At 39.6% G+C, this 18,340-nt stretch overlaps 1 protein-coding gene across 4 annotated transcripts in view; it reads right to left on the bottom strand.

Moving 5' to 3' along the window:
• VGLL4 (vestigial like family member 4) overlaps window positions 1-18,340 on the bottom strand; it is a 149,333-nt gene that overhangs the window by 21,985 nt on the left and 109,008 nt on the right. Inside the window, exon 1 of one of the 4 annotated variants that reach the window (XM_042452094.1) lies at window positions 7,140-7,181. The exons of the other annotated variants lie outside the window; for them this stretch is intronic. Coding sequence (XP_042308028.1) covers window positions 7,140-7,153 — 14 coding nt within the window. The 5' untranslated portion in view covers window positions 7,154-7,181. Of the gene's footprint in view, window positions 1-7,139; window positions 7,182-18,340 lie in introns of those variants that run through there. 4 annotated transcript variants of the gene reach the window in all.

Below are 18,340 nucleotides of genomic sequence, written 5' to 3'. Positions count from 1 at the left end.
CTGGGCAGTTCTATGGTCAGTGTCTGTTGGACGTTGATCATAGAGTTGCAGTGGAGAATCTAGAGATAATGTGTTTTTCTTATTTGCAGTTTTTCCATATTCACGTATGGAATCCATGTACCCCTAACCCTAGTGAATATGGAGGGACAAGTGTATTCATTTTTTTCCCCAACACACACACATAAACACCCCAAGTTATGACTGGGTGAATGGGAAGCAACAACGGTCCCTCCTCAAACCCTAGAGCAGCCTTCCACGTGACCATTGCTTCCTTTCCTCTTGCCCAACAACTGGGAGGAAGGGGGGGGGTAATTATATTAAAATCCTGCCTTGGTTCGTCAGAATCTAAAGTAGGGGGAGAAAAGAGACAGAGAATACCAGTGAAGGCTTTACATGTCTTTTTGTTCTGAGAGAAATGACACTACATTTTTTTTTATCAAACATTTATTTAAAGCCAAGATCATATGACACCAGTGGGAACAGGTGACCATGCAAGCGGAAGTTTGTATGTCCTCCCCTTTGATTGACTGCTGCAAGTAGACAGCAGAACATGCATATGTGCGAATAAGTAGGAATACACTCAGAGAAGTGTGGGTTAATGAGAAAAACTGCACTAGTTCATGTAACACACCTGCGTTCAGACCATTCCTGAAGCTTGTAAATAGGCACTCTTGTGACAGACTATGCTGTTGTCATGAAATGAGAAAAATAAACTTTTGAACATGAAGACGTGTCTACCTGGCTGGGTTATTTTTCCTTTCAGACCAGTTATGTGCCACAAATGTCTAACAGAGGTTCTACAGGGTGAGGCAAGAGAGTCATCTCTGGGGCCATTTGCCAGGCTTAAGGAACTTCATAGAGCATCCCGAACAACTTTGAACATGATGTCAAATACTACATGTAGTTTTCCTCCAACTTAAGGTGTCATTGTGATGCACCATGACATTTTCTACTGAATTAGATTATATCAAATACAACATGGAACCCTTTCATATACGGCATGTAAGTGAAAGATGCAGGCATGGAAACAAATAAGAAGCAATGCAAATCTGTTTCTTTTCAATTTCTTTTCACAGAATCCCATCAGCATTCCTTTTTTCATCCAAGTTCTATACTGTGTTACAGGACTTTAAAAATCCCTGCATGGAAAATCTGCTGTTCATGGTTTCCTCCTCAAAGCACAAAGATGAAAGAAATGCATATGCTTTCACTGACAGTGTCACGCACTACAAACTGGACACATTTCTAGAAAATTTCAATTAAGGCACATATCTTTTACATCCTTAGTTAACTTGAAATTTCAGACTTGAAATTCCTCTTTACTTTCATATGAACTTTGTTTCAAAAAAATGTAAACTTACACGCATTATTTTTAAAGGCTTCTGGAAAATAAAACAGGCTTCATGTAAATGTGTTTACCTGTGTCTTACAATGCTTTTTGAAATATATTTTCCATTTCATTCTACTACCAGTGGATTATGTCTAAGCTTTCATAAATATCTGATAGTATAGTGATATGGTGGCACATAATGACAGTCACAAATGATTAAGATATGGATAAAATATTTTTTTGGCCTAATACTAGGAGATGGAACAATAATGGGTTGAACATGCAATCAAAAGAACAGGGAATAATGTTTTCCTTAGTGTTAAGAGGCTGTACAGGCAGCTTGGAAGTTACACTCCTCACACATTCAATGTTTTTGCAAAGTGAACATGGAGCTGGCTACTGATATCTTCCTCTGTCTGTTGCTGCAGCATTACATAACAACAATCTATGTCACAGAAAAAGAACAGAAAGCACTGGCAAATCAGCATGGAAGAGTCAACAACACACCCACTAGAACAAAGTGACTGGCATAGTACAATGTGAGCTATTTCATGTCAGAACAGAAAAGTTCTTTTGTGTACATATACTAAATTTAAGATAAAAGCAGCATTTTGGGTTGTGCATGCAAAGAAACACATATATACTGTACCACCAACTATACCTGACACCACAGAAGAGATAGCTATGCATTCCCTCTAGTGTTTCTTGCTTAAAAAAAAAAATCAATCTGTCAATGAATCAGTCCTCCTCCCCCCGCCCTCCTTATTAATGTCTTATTACCGTCTTTTCCAGGCAAAAACTAAGGCAATTGAATTTTGTGACTTATTGTTTGGCTTAATAACAGTATCATTACAACCTAAATTTTGGATTATAGATAGCCAAAATTCTGTTAAAGAGCCAGTGTAACACAGCTACTTCATCAACCAAGAAGTCATACTATAAGATTAATTAATGTAGAAACAATCCACAGGCTTTATTATTCCTACCGCCACCTCACAGATCTCTCTGGCTTCCCTTTTCAATAAATCTTTGGCTTGTGACATTGATTTTTCCAAATGAGAAACATTCTCAGTCATCCTAAGGTATCCTGCTACCTTTAAAAACGTCTCTCTTTTTTGTAAAAGAGGCAGTACATCACTGTGCTGCCATCTCTCTCTCCACACTATTTCCTTCTCATACCTCCTGAAAACCCATACCAAGGATGGCACCTCCTGGCCAGTGGGTGCCCTTTACACTGTCACTCCCTGCTGGCTATAATCAGCAGGAAAGCAGGCCGGAGAGACAGATTGAGAAAAGAGGCCTCCATGATGGTACTATGAAACTATAACCAAGGATGGAAGGGCAAGAACCCTTCTCCTGTTCTTGGAGTCTTAAGAGCTGGGGGCAGAGGTGGAATCCCAGACTAGAATAAATCAATCCACAAACTTTAAGAGAGGAGTAGATGGCTAATTTGATAATCCAGGGTCAATGTGGAGCTAGACATGCTTGGTGAACACATGTGAATGGATCACTAGCCTCATTCAGGCATAACTTAACAAGTATGGCTCAACATGTAAACAGGAACATCCATTCCATTCCATTCTAGTGTTGCCTTCAAAGAGACAAGTCTGAGAAGAAGTTCTATTTCCTGTGCATAATCACTGCCCAGTACTTCTTCACACAATACTTTCCATGTGAAAAAAGCAAGGATATACACCCCCTATTCATGAGTTGATTCAAACTGGTTAGGTAATGTCTAAGCTTGGCTACTTGCATTGCCATGTCCCAATTCTAGGACTTTTTGTAACCTTGGAATGGAAGCATGGCTTCTCTCCTCAGACCTCTCATGAACATTTGCTGTCGAATGTGTGGAAGGTAAATGTGAAGTTGCTCCTATTCTGACTCCAAATAAATAGAGATGAAAGCACTTGGCAATGAGAAGGGAACCATTGGCCCAAGCCAACATAACCAATGGTAAGAAATGCTGGGAGCTGTAATGCAACTACATCTGGAGAGCAAAGATGATTCCCATCACTGACTTAGAGTAAAACCAGTTTGGATATTTTATTTTCTTGGCCTTGTCATGTTAAGTTTATAGTTCTCCGGAGTCTGAGCAAGAATGCTTAAGCTACACAAAAGTCCAGCTGAGAACAGAGGTCACATGTTGCCTACCTCCTGGGGTTATAATTAACCACACATAATTCCCTGTATCTACAGAAGTCAGCTGCTTGTCGAACTGATGAAAAAAGGGAAAATGAATTCAGTTCTGTATAAAATTTGGCATATTGCCAGACAGGCAAAGTGACTATAGACAAGCAAAGTTTGAGCACACACAGCTAAGTGATTTTGTAATCATATATTAATTTTTGGTGCACTTTTTTATAAAAAACAAACAAACAGAGATGCTGCAGAAAAATTGAAAAGAAGTTCCGTTTCTGCCACATCTCTGCAGTGCAGTTTCTGCACTGAGAGAATTACAAATGACACTTCTGAAAAATTCCCATTAAAGTGGTCATCAAACCAAAATCAGAAGCTTTATTCCCAGCAAGTCCTTTTAAAAAGATTTCTTGCAAACAAATTAATAATCACATGAAAGGCCTCCTCTGTGGTGGCTCCTCAGCTAGTGCTTTTCTTTCCAATACCAGTCCACTTGTGTTTTCTTTCAGACCAGCTTTTAAGAACCTGCAAAGAGCTCATATACTCAAGAAAGTCAAATATATCAAAACAAAACTAGAGTTCACAGGCTAACAACACCATTAATAGTTATGCAAGCTTTTGAATTTTCGAGACTACCCACATACTGGTATATTGCATCTTTGTGATGTATCTTAGGTCTCATTCACATGCCATTTTTTTTACTGGAACAATGTGAATAACCTCATTCACGCATTCTGGGTTTGTTATTCACACCATGGAACCACATCTTTACAGGAACTGCATTGCTCCACATCTCTATGAGTTTGCTTGCTCACATGTGCTAGCACCTTTCCCTTGTCCCTGCACCCCTCAGCCGGACAGAAGGGGGGGGGCTCAGCATCCCTCCCCCCTTTCCTCTTTCCTTCCCAGTGGCAGCTGTTACAGTGGGGAAGGGGTGGGGTGATGTTTTCTCGACCATGTGGGCTGTTGATCATATGAATGCATTCAAAACCCTATATAGGCATGGAGAGTTGTATCTCGAGTTTCTTTGGGTCTATTTACATCATTGTTCACACAGCCAACAATGGGAATCCTTTGTAAAAACATGGGGAAAATACAGATATCGATTATTCCAGGATAAGTGAGGGTTTTGGCAGCACCCCCCCCCAAAAAAAAACGCCTTAATGTAGTGCATTCAGGATGCATGTGAACAACAAAGATTCATCTTGAATTCATCCTGGATTATTTTCATCATGTGAATAACTCCATACTCTCCAAGGCCATGAACCTCAGAAGCAGCATACAATTCTTTAAGCAGGAGCACAATTTTAAAAAAAAATACCAAAAGAATTTTACATGTACTTCTCAAGCCACCACCATAATTGAAGGAAATCCTGCCAAGCTGATCACATCATAAAAGGAGGAAGGGAGCGGAGAGGAGGAGGGAAAGAATGTGGTAGCACGTCCTTAAGATTAAGCGGTTTTTATTTTAGCATGTGCTTTTGTGAATGCAAACAAACCTAACCTGCACACTACAAGTCGGTTTTCTAAAGTAGCCACCATTTAATCCAGTTGTGGAATTGTACCTTGAAGTTGTTTCTGATTGTATTGCATCTGACAAAGTGGGTTTATATGTTGTTATTTATGTAATTACTTATATCCAATCTTTCTCCCACTATAGAGACTCAAGGTAGCTAACAACAAATCTAGAACAATACAAAAGCATTAAAAATGTAGATATATAGTTTAGAAAACAATTAAATATTTTTTAATGTAAAACAAGTACATATCAAAAAAAATTATATACAGTGAAACCTCGATACCTCCAGACTTGCCATCCACAGATTTCAGCAACCGCAGATGGCAAGCCCCTGTCATCTCCAGTGACAGCATGTGCATACAGCCATGCTGCCATTAGGGGCAATGGAACTTCACTATGCACTGGTGAATGCATGCACTGTCACTGTGGACAATGGGAGATGAGTATCCGTGGATTTTGGTATCCACCCACCCACCCCCAATACTGAGGTTCCACTGTACAAAATTTGATATCTGAAGTGGTCAGCAATTAATAGCCCAACCCTTGTCATTCTGAAAAAGTCTGATGGCACAAAAATGTTTTTATCTGCTGCTGAATGGAGAGCAGGGATGGGGCTTAAGAGATGGAGTTCCAGAGCCTGGGAGCAGCCACCAAGAAGGACCTCTCTTGATTATCTTAGTACTCTAATGGGCTCGTAAATAGAGATACAGTCCTTCAAATAACCTGAATTCATGCACAAAAACTCATGCTAAAATTAAAACCACTTACTCTTAAAAGTACTGCCACATTCCTTTTCTACTCCCCCTCCTTTCCTCCTTTTTATGGTGCAAGAGACTAACATGGCTATTTCGTTGAACACCACATCCTACGAAGTGTTTCTTACCGAGTTAAACACACACACCCCTGAACAAGAAACCAAGCATCAATGTTTGAAGTGTAATAATAATAATAATAATAGGTTTTATTTATATACCGCCCAATCACTGGGAATCCGAGCGGTTTACAATAGAGGGGATAACAGACAGTTCCCTGCCCACAGGCTTACAATCTAAAAGACACGACACAAAAGGAGAAGGGAATGGTGAGGGGGGGAAGGAATCAGGTCCAGAAGTGTAGCTTGAGAAGGGGGGGGGACATTACACAGGGCAGCTTCATTCACTGGATGCCCACTAACTGTATTCACAACTATGGGAAACATTTCCAACCACACTTAAAGCATCACAGACATTATCTCCTCTGCAGGTGAGGCAAAGAAAGCCAGTGTGGCATAATGGTTTGAGTGTTGGATTATGACTCTGGAGACCAGGGTTCAAGTCCCTCCTTGGCCATGAAACCAACTGGGTGACCTTGGGCAAGTCACATGATCTCAACCTCCAGTTGCCAAATCTTGCCAAGAAAACCCCATGATAGCCTTAGGGTTGCCATAACTCAGAAATGATTTGAAGGCACAGAACAACAACAACAACAACAACAACAACAACAACAACAGGTGAGGCAATCTGCAAATGGTAAGAGACTTACACCATTTGTTGAAGGGGCCTCCCTTCCTATTTCTTTTTTTTAAAAAAATTGGATAATTTTAATCATAATCTGTTACAATGTTTTAATTGCATCTGTTATTTATTTGCAGTCCACAGTTATTATCCATGGTCAGGGAGTGTAGAAAGGCAGGGCACACAAATTTAACAAATAGCAAGAAATAAAATTGGCACTTTGTTCTAGCTTTAAATACACACAATTTACACACTGGAGGCTGTCATGTGTCCACAGCAGGAGCAACATTTTTCGCTGCCCGAGTCTTGTCTTTTTCCATTTAGCAGGATAGCCACCTCTGTGCTCCTTAAACCTGAAAGTATGAGGTTCACTGCTTAGCCACAGTTACAGCTGGTGTCACCAAAAGGTGTCTGCGACATACAACTGATGCATACTTGTGAAGAAAAACCCCTGTTGCTTTTCCAGCAGAGCTACTGATCCACTCTTGTACTTCTCTGTTCAGCAGCATTTTGAAAAAGTTTAAATGAATCACAGCTGAAAATATGGCACTGCCATCTGGATTCAGAAAGCAAGGCTCTGGTTTGAAAAAGCAATGATCAGGGAATCAAATGAAAGCGCTCGCTCTCCCCTCCCCAACACCATATTTTTTTCTGTACTAACCTCACTTTAATCATTGCCAAAGAGCATGAAGACAACCCTGCGTCCTCCCACAAGGAAGCCTTGGGCCTCACAAACTTGGCAAGCACTCTCCTGCACAAAAAGATCAGCAGGCAGAGGCGGCATCAAAATAAGAGTCACTCCAGCCCCAAAGCTGGGCTATACAAGAAGAACAGGATGCATATTTCTTCTGTACTCACTGAAACATCATTTTTGTGGAAATCGCTCTCATCCTTCCAGAGGTTTTCATGGTTTTTTTTCCTAGAGTGGGTCTCTCTTAAATTTTGGTGCTTTTTAAAATTCTTTAAAGGAGAGGGGGGAAATGAGCTTTGCATCTCCCCATGGATTAGCTTTGTGGCTAAGAGATCAAAGAGAGAAAGAGACAATAAAACCAGGGGGACCCAAAGGATGCTCAGAGGTCCCTTCCAAAAGCTAGAGGTAAGGGTATGTGTCCTACTTAGCTGTTGCATCAGTAATCCACATAACTGGGTGTGTGTGTAAGTGTGTATATAATCATCATTCTGCACAGAGACAAAAGCAAGCAGTAAGCTGGCACTCTGCCCAGGATGCCCACGTGGCTGGTTTTTTAGCTTGCCCTGCCAAGCATTTGATTTTGCTTTGTAAAGTGCTCACCTTCACTGCCAGTCAGTTTTAACAGCCCAAGCAACCACGTCATCCCTTTGGTTTAAAGACAGGCCCATTCAGCATTCAATATGTAAATCTATATGGCAAGAACTCTAACACGGAGATACTAGAATAAATTGGGTGTGCAGATCAAGGGTCTAATTTTACATTTCTTGTATTAGGATTTCCAAGTGCAAGTACTAGCTTGACTGCCACATCTGTTTTCACAGGGGAGAGGAAACTGAAAAATGCAGTTAGCTCCCTGGAAGAGAAATAATGGAATGAAGCAGAATGCATGAGCTGGGGGAAAAAAGTAATATTTCAAGAAAGAAATCCATCTCAACCTCCATGTCCATTTTTAAGAAATCCAGACGCAAATAAAAAATTTTAAACCATGCATTTTACTGCTTTACATGTATTGGCACAGAATAGAAGCACAGAACCATAAAGTTAGAAGGCAGCCCAAGGGCTATCTGTTGTCCTTGTTGTTGTTGTTGTTGTTGTTGCTGCTGCTACTACTGTTGCTATCATCATCATCATCATCATCATCATCCTCCACCTTTTTTCCCCCAAAATTGGGACACAAAATAAAACATTAAAAAGTGAGCATTAAAATAGAATTAAACAAGTACAGTATTAAAACACATACTGTAATTAACTGAAAGAATAAAAGTTAAAAATGTCTTAAAACAATATACATTAAAACAATTAAAATACTAAAACACATTTAAAAAATAAATAAAACTATATACAGACCCTTTAAAACTTCAAAACCAGCACCATGCAGCATTAAGAGCTCAACACCAACCATCTGTAAAGGCCTGTCGGTACAAAAATGTTTTACCTTGCTACCAGAAGGGACCATCCTGGCCTTTCTAGGGAGGGAGTTCCAAAGTCTGGAGTAGCTCCTGTAAAGGCCCTCTCCTTTGTTCCCACCAATGAGCCTGAGATGGTGGGGGAACCGAGAGGAGGGCCTCTCCAGATGATCTTAAAACCCTAATGGACTCCTGTCTTACAGAGCAATTAATAGTTTCTTCCTTTTCACAAAATGAATAGACCTCCCAAATATTGTCAATACAAATTTATGGAGAAGACTGGGCTGAATATAAGTCCCTACACAACAACCATTCACTCCTCCTCCAGCAGAACCATTACTTAAAAAACCCGTATCGTCAAACACACCTTGGCAGAAATCCTACTGTTATTTCCAGCTAGAGTGAAGCCACTGAATCAGTGGGACTGGTTTATGTGCTGGCTCACTATTCAACAACTCATTCAATGGGTTGACTCTAGCTGGGACTAACCAAAAGGATTCCAGCCTTTGGGTGTTAAACCATGTGGCCCAAGGTTAGTGGAGCACAGTAGCTAAGAGTAAGGAGAGCCCATTATGCAGTCTGCATGTTCCATATGATCCACAAGTGATCCCGCTGACCCCTCCCAAACATGCAGTACCACCGGCCAGTCCCCTCTTTTTTGGCCCCAAACAATCCTTGAATAGATTTTAAATCAGTACAATATGCTGTTTCAAGAAGTAGTCCCCTCAAAACATGAAGGAAAAAACATAAAACCTCAAAATGCTATTAGAAATGATGTAAGGTTACCTCAATGGTTGCCATAATGGCATGGTTGCAGCTCTCTACAGCTCTGGAGGAACAAAATTGACTGGTGTACCCTCCCCCTAATCCAGCTCCAGAGTGTACAGACCTTTGACATAAGCATTCAAACCTCTGTTCAGGCTTTGGTTCAAATCTTGGTTAGGGTACAAATCACTTTGTCTCAGTCAGTTCCCATCTCCAAAACAGGGCAGTTATGACAGCTGACCTTATAGGTTTTCTGTATATATTCCTTTTGCAAACAAGTTAACAATGCTGTTGGTATCAGTGTTGTCAGTAGCATCAATGGAATATGTATGTATGCATATAGAGTGCTGCCCTCCAAATGTTGGACCGCATGTTCCAGCATACCCAGCCAGCATAGCCAATGGTGAGGAATGCTGGAGTGTGCTCCAACTGTGCATGAAGGACCACACAATTCTCACCCCTTGCTTAGACACAGGCAACATGTTTCACACCAATACACCACTCTACTTTACATATTAGGTTTAAAACAGTAAGTAAATAAAACAGAAAGATATAGGGCACCTGTTGGTGGCATGGAAACAATATACATTACTTAATTTATTATATCTGACACACACATATATATTTAAAGTGTTTAAGTGTTGTCATCCAGACCAATAGCACATACAAGGGCTTTTTAATCTGACTGACGGGTGACTCAATGTTAGTGGCATTTGTGGAAACATCTACCCCCTTTCTGTTGATGCTCTGTTGTTATGTGCTTTCAAGTCATTTCACACTTAAGGCAACTCTAAGGGGAAACCTATCACAGGGTTTTCTTGGCAAGATTTATTCAGAAAGAGTTTTCCATTGCCGTCCTCTCAGGCTGAGAGATTGTGACTTGCCTAAGGTCACCCAATGGGTTTCCATGGCCAAGTGGGGATCCAAACCCTGGTCTCCAGAGTCTTTGTCCAATGCTCAAGGTACTATACTATGCTAGCTCCCACTGAGGCATATTCATCTTAATTGTTTTTTAAAATATACTATGTAAAAAAAGATATGTGGGTATATGGACCTCCAAATTGCCTGTTGGCAACCCCATGAACTTTTGTAGGGTTTTCTTAGGCAAGGAATACCCAGAGGTGGATTTGCCAGTTCCTTCCTCTAAAATGTAGCCCACAGCACCTGGAATTTGTTGGCAGTCTCTCATTCAAGTACTACCCAGGGTTGCCCCTGCTTAGCTTCCAAGATCAGATGGAATCTGGGGCCTTTAGGGTATAAATTCTTTCTTTATTCAATCAGTTAAAAAATCCTACTACATTAGTAATTTGACTGAGATACAAAGGGTCTAGATACATTCTGGGGTGCATGCAGAGTGCCTTTTGCTTCCACTCTATATTGTGTAACTCCTAGAAAATCCACACTCAAAATGATAGATGGCATTAAGCAAATCGTTCCCCCACACACTTCCACTGTCCAGTGCAGTTTTTCATGATCTACAAGGGGCTGTATCCAGAAAAATATTGGAAAATCCCAATATTGGGATTGAAAATAAGGAATGGGGTTGCAATGGGAACAGACAAATAAATAGTGGGGTCTATTCACTATGCCAGTGTGGTGTAGTAGTTTGAGTGTTGGATGATGACTCTGGAGACCAGGGTTCAATTCTCCGCTTGGCCATGAAATTCACTGGGTGGCCTTGGGCAAGTCACATGCTCTTATCCTCAGGGGAAAGCAATGGCAAACCTCATTTGAACAAATCTTGCTAAGAAAACCCCATGATAGGGTCCCCTCAGAGTTGCCATAGGTCAGAAATGACTTGAAGTCACACAACCACATCACCACAAAGTGAAAGCCAGCGTGACGTAGTGGCTAGAGTGCTGGGATACAACTCCAGGAGAACCTGCCCAGCCATGGTAACCCCTGAAAAAGTCACACTCTCTCCGCCTCAGAATTACCTAATAGTAAGCATCCTCTAAATAAATCTCCCCAGAAAGACCCTAGGATAGGGTTGCCATAAGGTGAAGTTAGCTGACTTGAAAGCACATAACAAGTCACAAAGAAAAATAAAAAAAACTCCTTAAATATATACATTTCACTAATTTTTTAATAATGTGGTATTAAATCATATACTTCAACTGATAAAAATATGTTTTCAATGTACTGATCCTCCCCATCACCTGATTATCATAACTATTTCACCTTCCCTGCCCTTTAATGTTTTAGTACATCTGCTGGCTTTTAATCTTCTAATTTTGGATGGGATGATAAAGAGGTAGCCATGATAAAAAGTTTAATCATTGTCAATATTGGTCCCAAGTACCTTAATTGGCTTAAAGGTTCAAGGAAAGAGCCAAAACAACTTGTGCAACCTTTTAGCACTACAAAAATCTGCTCCTGAGTGAGTGTTAAAACTTGGCAGCTTTAGACAGAATTAATGCCAGTTTGAGAGGAAGGAGAATTGTAGCGGATTGCAGTGTAAGAGAAAATGAAAGATATTCGCAAATACATCATTTTTAGCTGAGGAAAAATTGCATTCAACTAAAAGTAAACATAAGATTTTATTCCAAATCCTGATTTTACAGTCATTGTCTATAGCAACTGTGTCCATAACATTCCAACTCTCAAGAGTGCTACTTTCTAGTAAACTGCAGGAAACATCTGGGAAAATCATTGAACAAAAAGTAGCAAGTTCAAAACTTTTGTTTCATAGAGTTTTTGATGCACTAGTGAAAAATGTAGAATTTGATTTTAGGGATTGCTTGGCTTTTACTCTGTGCAGTTAACATGCAGAGACTCTAGTAAAATAAACAGAATTAGCGTATTCATATCTTATGCATTCACTAACCTAGAAGCAGTTCAGTTTGCTTAAATCTGTAACAAGCTACTGCTGTCGCCACCACCACTCTTCAGAGATACTTGCAGTGGTGGGTCTGCCACCAAAGGGGGATTGCTGCATGGGGGGGATTGCCCCTTTGTGGGGAGCCATCTCAGATGCAGAATGAAGGCAAAGGCTGGTCCCTGTGGCTTGGTGTTGTGTGCCTTCAAGCAATTTCCTGAGCTGGATGAGTTGGTCTTGGAAGTGGTGTTGGAATCCCTCCTATTTGCCATACTGGGAGACTTCAACATCCATGCTGAGACTGCTCTTTCAGGAGTGACTCAGGACTACATGTCCTCTATGACAACCATGGGTCTCCCAAGTAGCATTTGGTATCATCCAAGTTGCAATACATGTTTTTTCTGTCTTGCTTCTCTTGACCTTACATTACCTCATTAACCACCCAAGAGAAGGTTCTTGGTTGAAAATACAGATCCCCACATTAATAATAATATCACATGATACACAGCATTTGCCTTTGAAAGAATGTTTTGTATAATAACCTAGAAAAACCATGCTGGATCAGCCTAAAGATCAATCTAGTCTAGACTTCAGTTCCCACAGTGGAAATGCAGATGCTGGTGGGATGCCCATAAAGAGAACATGAGTCCAAATGTGTTCTCCCCTTCATACTTTCTAGCAATCAGTGCTGAAAGACATAGTGCCTCGGCCCTGAAGTTGGTACATAGCCACCTTCATAAGGCTAATAACCACTGATAGCAACCACTGATTATTCTCCAATCCACAGCTTGACAATGCATTATTGTAGAAGTGGTTGCTTTTATCTGTCCTGTCTCTTGCATCCTGCAACTTCAGTGGACATTTCTAGGTTCTAGTATTAAGAGAAGTTAGAAAACAGACTCCTATCTACTTTTAACACATCATGCATAACTATATCATGCCTCCTTGCCACTTCACTCAACCTTTTTCTGAATGTAAATACTAAACATCATAACTCATACTTCACAGGGAAATTGTTCTAACCCCTTGATAATTTCTCTTATGTTTTCCTGCTCCATTTCAAGATCTACAGCATTTTTTTTGAAAGCCTAGAATTTTATTCCCAAAAAGAAATTAGTTACATTCATCAGGGCTGCACTCTCTAGTCAACATTTTCCTTGAGCTATTCTCAATGCAAGATCTGGAAGAGACCACAAGGGCCATCCAGTCCAACTCCCTGCCATGCAGGAAGACATAATCAAAGCACTCTCAAGACTCCACCCCACTCCTAGGCAGTATGCGCCACTGTCAAACAGCTTTTACCATCCTAATGTTTAGGTGGAATCTCCTTTCCTGGAATTTGAATCCACTGGTTCCAGACCTTTGAAGACATTTACAAATGTGAAACAAATATGCCCTGGCAGGCAATAGCTTATCATGATTCCTTTCTGTGCATCCAACCTCACTTTCTATCTGTTTAGAGATGTATGTATCTTAAAACAACAAAAACATCATCTGATACAAAATACAGGCCTGTGAGTCTACCGTCACCACTTTTCTTTCCCTGTATGATTTTTTAAAATATCTTTGGCCTTATGAAGAAGCCAGTGCCACTTAGAAAGCTTGCATGAAATATTTTGTGCATTTTGGTTTGCCAATAAAGTTTCACTCTTCTGTGGGGTTTGGATTTTATGGCATTTTAAAACAACATGTAACCTACAGAGCTGTCATACAAGTAACATCTGCTGAAATTCCCCCTTCTACACAACTACTAAAGGTAGAGGTGCCTTGGCTCATATGTCTCCTCATGATAGTAGGCATCATTAAGAATACACAATGAACAAGTAGCAAATTCAGCTACCATGTGAATTTGCAGTTGCAATACTGCAGGACTGAATCAGAATAGGTATATAAAGAAAGCTCCGCCATCATTAAAATAACACCATGTTCATGAAATAAAATATTGGAGTGAGGGTAGATGAGAAGAAGTCGTTTTGAGAAGAAGTCTTTTCAAGTTTAAACTGAATATGGATTACCAATATCCAATTTAACAGGATCTTTTGTTCCACAGAGTTGCTTGGTCACTTGTGCTACTACATACATATTTTTTCTGCAATGCATTTAAATAATAATAATAATAATAATAATAATAATAATAATAATAATAATAAATTTTAAGGACCATACCAAGTGGTAAGGTCTCTCTGTATTTTCCACCAAGCTGCACAGGCATATGTATTAGTAATCCAATGATGATGAATAGGAAAGGGATTCCAGACTCCTTTAATCTTTACAGCTGGCTTTCTGTCAGTTCCCTGACCCCACACAAACTTTACATACTTCCTTTCAAAGCTCTCTAAGGCCACACAGAACTCTTCTCTCCCCAATATAGGACTTCCAATGTTGTCATAGCCATACTACACTCCAATACCTGAAGATGGTCTCATGCTGCCTTAAATGATCCTATCTTTCAACTCTTACCTATACCTAGCAGGAAAGTGACTTGTGCACACATTCACACAACATATGCAACAATAACAAAGGAACTAAATTATGACACAATAAACTTTTTGCATAGAGAGAGCATGGAAAATCCAAAATGTATACAATAGGAAAATGTTTTAAGTTGTTTGCAGGCATCCATTTCACATACTGTTAAAGAACTGTCTGCTTTTCTCCCCAAAGCCATATCTGGAAAATAACTTATTTCCAAACCAATGCAAACCAGCATCGGTATGCAGCAAAAGATAATACAAAGGACAGAATAATCACCAACATTTATGAAGAAAAAAACACCAGGAAATGCACAGAAAGAATTAATTTCATCAGTTTATATTATGCAGACAGTCAATATCTAGAAATGGAAGAACCACCACCAATGAACAATGAAAAACCAACCCAACCACAGGCATCTGGACTATAGAATTTTAGCTCACATTTGAGTATACCATGAAACATCTTCATCTGGTAAGCCGGTAGTCTTTATTCACCTTTTGTTTTATCCCGAGATTGTTTTTGGCAGCCTCATTATATTCCTATCTAATAAAAGTGGTACATTTATAAAAGAGGAACATCTGTTCTTTACTATATCAGTGGACTATAGTCCCCATATAGCCAAAGGGCTCGTTCCCACTGTAATTGAAAGTGAATTGCTGATCGGTTTATATGACCGTCATTCCCATTTGAAACTGATTCTGATCTTAATTTCATTGATTTCTGTAATGATAAAATGAGGCAAACACAAAGAACCCAGTTTTTGCAGACACTAGTTTTCTAGCGGTTCTTTTGGACTGATTCTGGAGCATGTTCAACAAGTGGGAACGATGGATGTGAATCGCATCATTCTAGAGGGGAGGGACTAATGGCAGAAGGGTGTTTACCATCCCTCCTCAATTTTGGGTAGATCCATCATCTAAAAAAATAAAAGCATGTGCCAGTAGATCAAACTACAAGCACAAAGGCAGCGCTGGGGGGTGGATGGGGTGGATCTACCCAAAACTGAGGAGGAATGGTAAACACTCCTCTTGCAATCAGTGATGCAAGTAGTTGCAAAACCAATGAAACAAATCTTCTATCAATTTATTTTAAATATATATTTATATAGTTCCCAAGCCGATGACGCACAAAGGACTGACATGCATTTTAAAGTGGCGCAAACTAATGTGGGTGCCAAAAAAGAATTGATTGCAAGGGGCTAAGGAAAAGATCCTATGCTAATCGTCTTTGCTTGCCTACAACAGGCAAAGTCACAGTTGGTGCCTCTTTACTGAGCAGGATTGAACAAAAAGAAAGGGGGAAAGTGAATTAGCCTGCCTCACCAGCTACCTCCAGCATGTTAAAAAACCAAAAGCATAGAGCTATATGTTTGGCTACTTACACATAATAGCTGTTGCAGGCATCCTTTTTCAACCCCATTTCCCCCAAAATCATTTTATGGAAAAAACTGGGAAAGCCAAAAAGTAAAAGGTGTATGTTGCCTATTCCATGTACTAGAAATACAGTGAGTCCTTGGTATCTGCTGGGATTTGTTTCCGGGACCTTCCCCCCTACCATAGATTTCAAAATCCGTGAATGCTTAAGTCCCATAGTAAAATGGTGCCCCTTATATAAAACAGCAAAATCAATGTTTGTTTTTTGGATTTTTTGTGAGGGGGAGGACTATTTTTGAGCCATAGATAGTTTTAATCCATGGTTGCAGAATCTGAATTGCTCCTACAAGAAGATGAACTCTAGGTATGAAAAAATTCACCAAAGGAATTTTCAAGTGCTTTTCTTTACTATCAGTGTCAGAAACATACTTTAAAAGCAACAAACAATACATCTGAAATTCTAATGAAATCAAATGCTGAACAGCTGTACACAGTTCAATATATATATATATTTAAAAGCATGTTTTTGTGCAAAACTCATTAAAATGTTGATTAAAGTGAATAACCAATATGCAATCACTAAAAATACATAAATGAGAAACCATCTATTGGTATATCCAAAAATCTAGAAAATATTATGAAAAATCCAAGCATATGTCCTTATGGAGTTGATGTCTATAGTGTACATCCAAAAACTGAAAGGGTAGGGAGGAAAAATATGGGATGCTAGCCATTTTCTTTCCAGTGCTGCATTATATGTAATTTAGCCTCTGAAAAGACATGTAGAATCCACTTTGTGGCCCAAAAGTTAATTTTCAAAATGTAGCCAAATCATTTTAAAAGCACTTGTGAAATTCAATTTTGCTCCAAAGCAAAATTAATTTATCTTTTCCCAAAGAAAAACAACCACTGCACATAACTATGGCATATGAATGAGAAATCATCTAAACTAGTACATATTAACAAACAGGCCCAATGAAGCAGACTATTCCATTTGGAGGAAGCTTCTTTAAGAAAACAGCTGACTATGAGGAATCCCCATAGATCTCCCCCCCCCCAAAAAAAGTTCAAAATTTGTGAAGAGGAATCCGTCATAAAACAGACACTATTGAAAATATAATATTAATTTTGAATGCATTAATTTTTGCAAGGATGCCCATCTCCTAACCCAACAATATACCTAATGACAGTGTGTCAATAGTTAACAATTTCAAACGAGCTAGTTATTCTTGCAAACAAGCTAGTAAAATATGGGCTAGACAGTGCAACAGGTTGACCAGCCGAACTCCAAAGGTGCTCAGCAATGGCTCCTCTTCATCTTGGAGAGAAATGACCAGTGTAGTGTCACAGGGCTCTGTCCTGGGCCCAGTGCTATTTAACATCTTTATCAATGGTGCCTTTCTAAACAGTAACTTGATGGTGTGTCTCCGCAAAGCTGCATTATTTTGTGTAGAACAGAACAGAACTAGAGATCATGACAAAACTCCTATGAGTCATGCAACAAGAGAGTAAGCATGGGAATTCACTGAAAGCTGGACCAACTCCTGAATCCTCTCCCTCATAGTTCTGCATACATTAGCACTTGCTTATTTTAATGTCTTAAACTTGAAATAGAATGTTTCTAATAAATAAATAGACCAAAAGACTCTTAGCATGGAATTACAGGAATATGTGATTTTGCTGGGGGGGGGGGTTGACTAAATAAAAGTTCTTTAACATATACACACACAAAATCCACACAATACCCCCAAATAAATTTACAATGGCACATAAAAGTTGGATGTATCTCACTCATCTTGTAAAGGCAGGATAAAGCTTTCTATTTACAGGCTCTAAGGATAAGCTAAAAGGTAAACAGAGCAGTTACCCCCATCCACCCACTTCCTTAACTCTTTGATACTTGTAGAATTTGCTCATTTTATTTGTTTCTTGGCAAAGAAAATGACCTAAGAGAAATTATCAAGCTTTCTGGGCTCTGTGCAAGGACTCTTAAGGCAGAAATGATGCCTGCTGGGAAAAGGCTGATGTCAGCTCTTAAGAGCTCCCTGCAAGGATAAGGGGGCCTTTGTTTTCAGTTGAACTGTGAAAATGAGAAAATACCTCCAGCCTGACAAACAAGAAACCCACACAACATAGGTCACTTGTAAGACCTCTGTTTAAATGGACAACACATCATTAGTGTTACACTTACACTGCAACACCCAGACATTTTTAAGGTAGAACAGAAGTCATTCCAAAATAAATCTGATGCAAGTCTGCAAGCATATGAAACAAAATGACAGCTGGTATGGGCTCTCCTCTGTTCCTCAAGGTCTGTATGAGCATCCTTTACTG

Source organism: Sceloporus undulatus, chromosome 2 (assembly GCF_019175285.1).
Source record: "Sceloporus undulatus isolate JIND9_A2432 ecotype Alabama chromosome 2, SceUnd_v1.1, whole genome shotgun sequence".
Lineage (NCBI taxonomy): Eukaryota > Metazoa > Chordata > Lepidosauria > Squamata > Phrynosomatidae > Sceloporus > Sceloporus undulatus.
The sequence above is the reverse complement of the archived record's forward strand: the minus strand, read 5'-3'. Positions and strand labels throughout refer to the sequence as shown.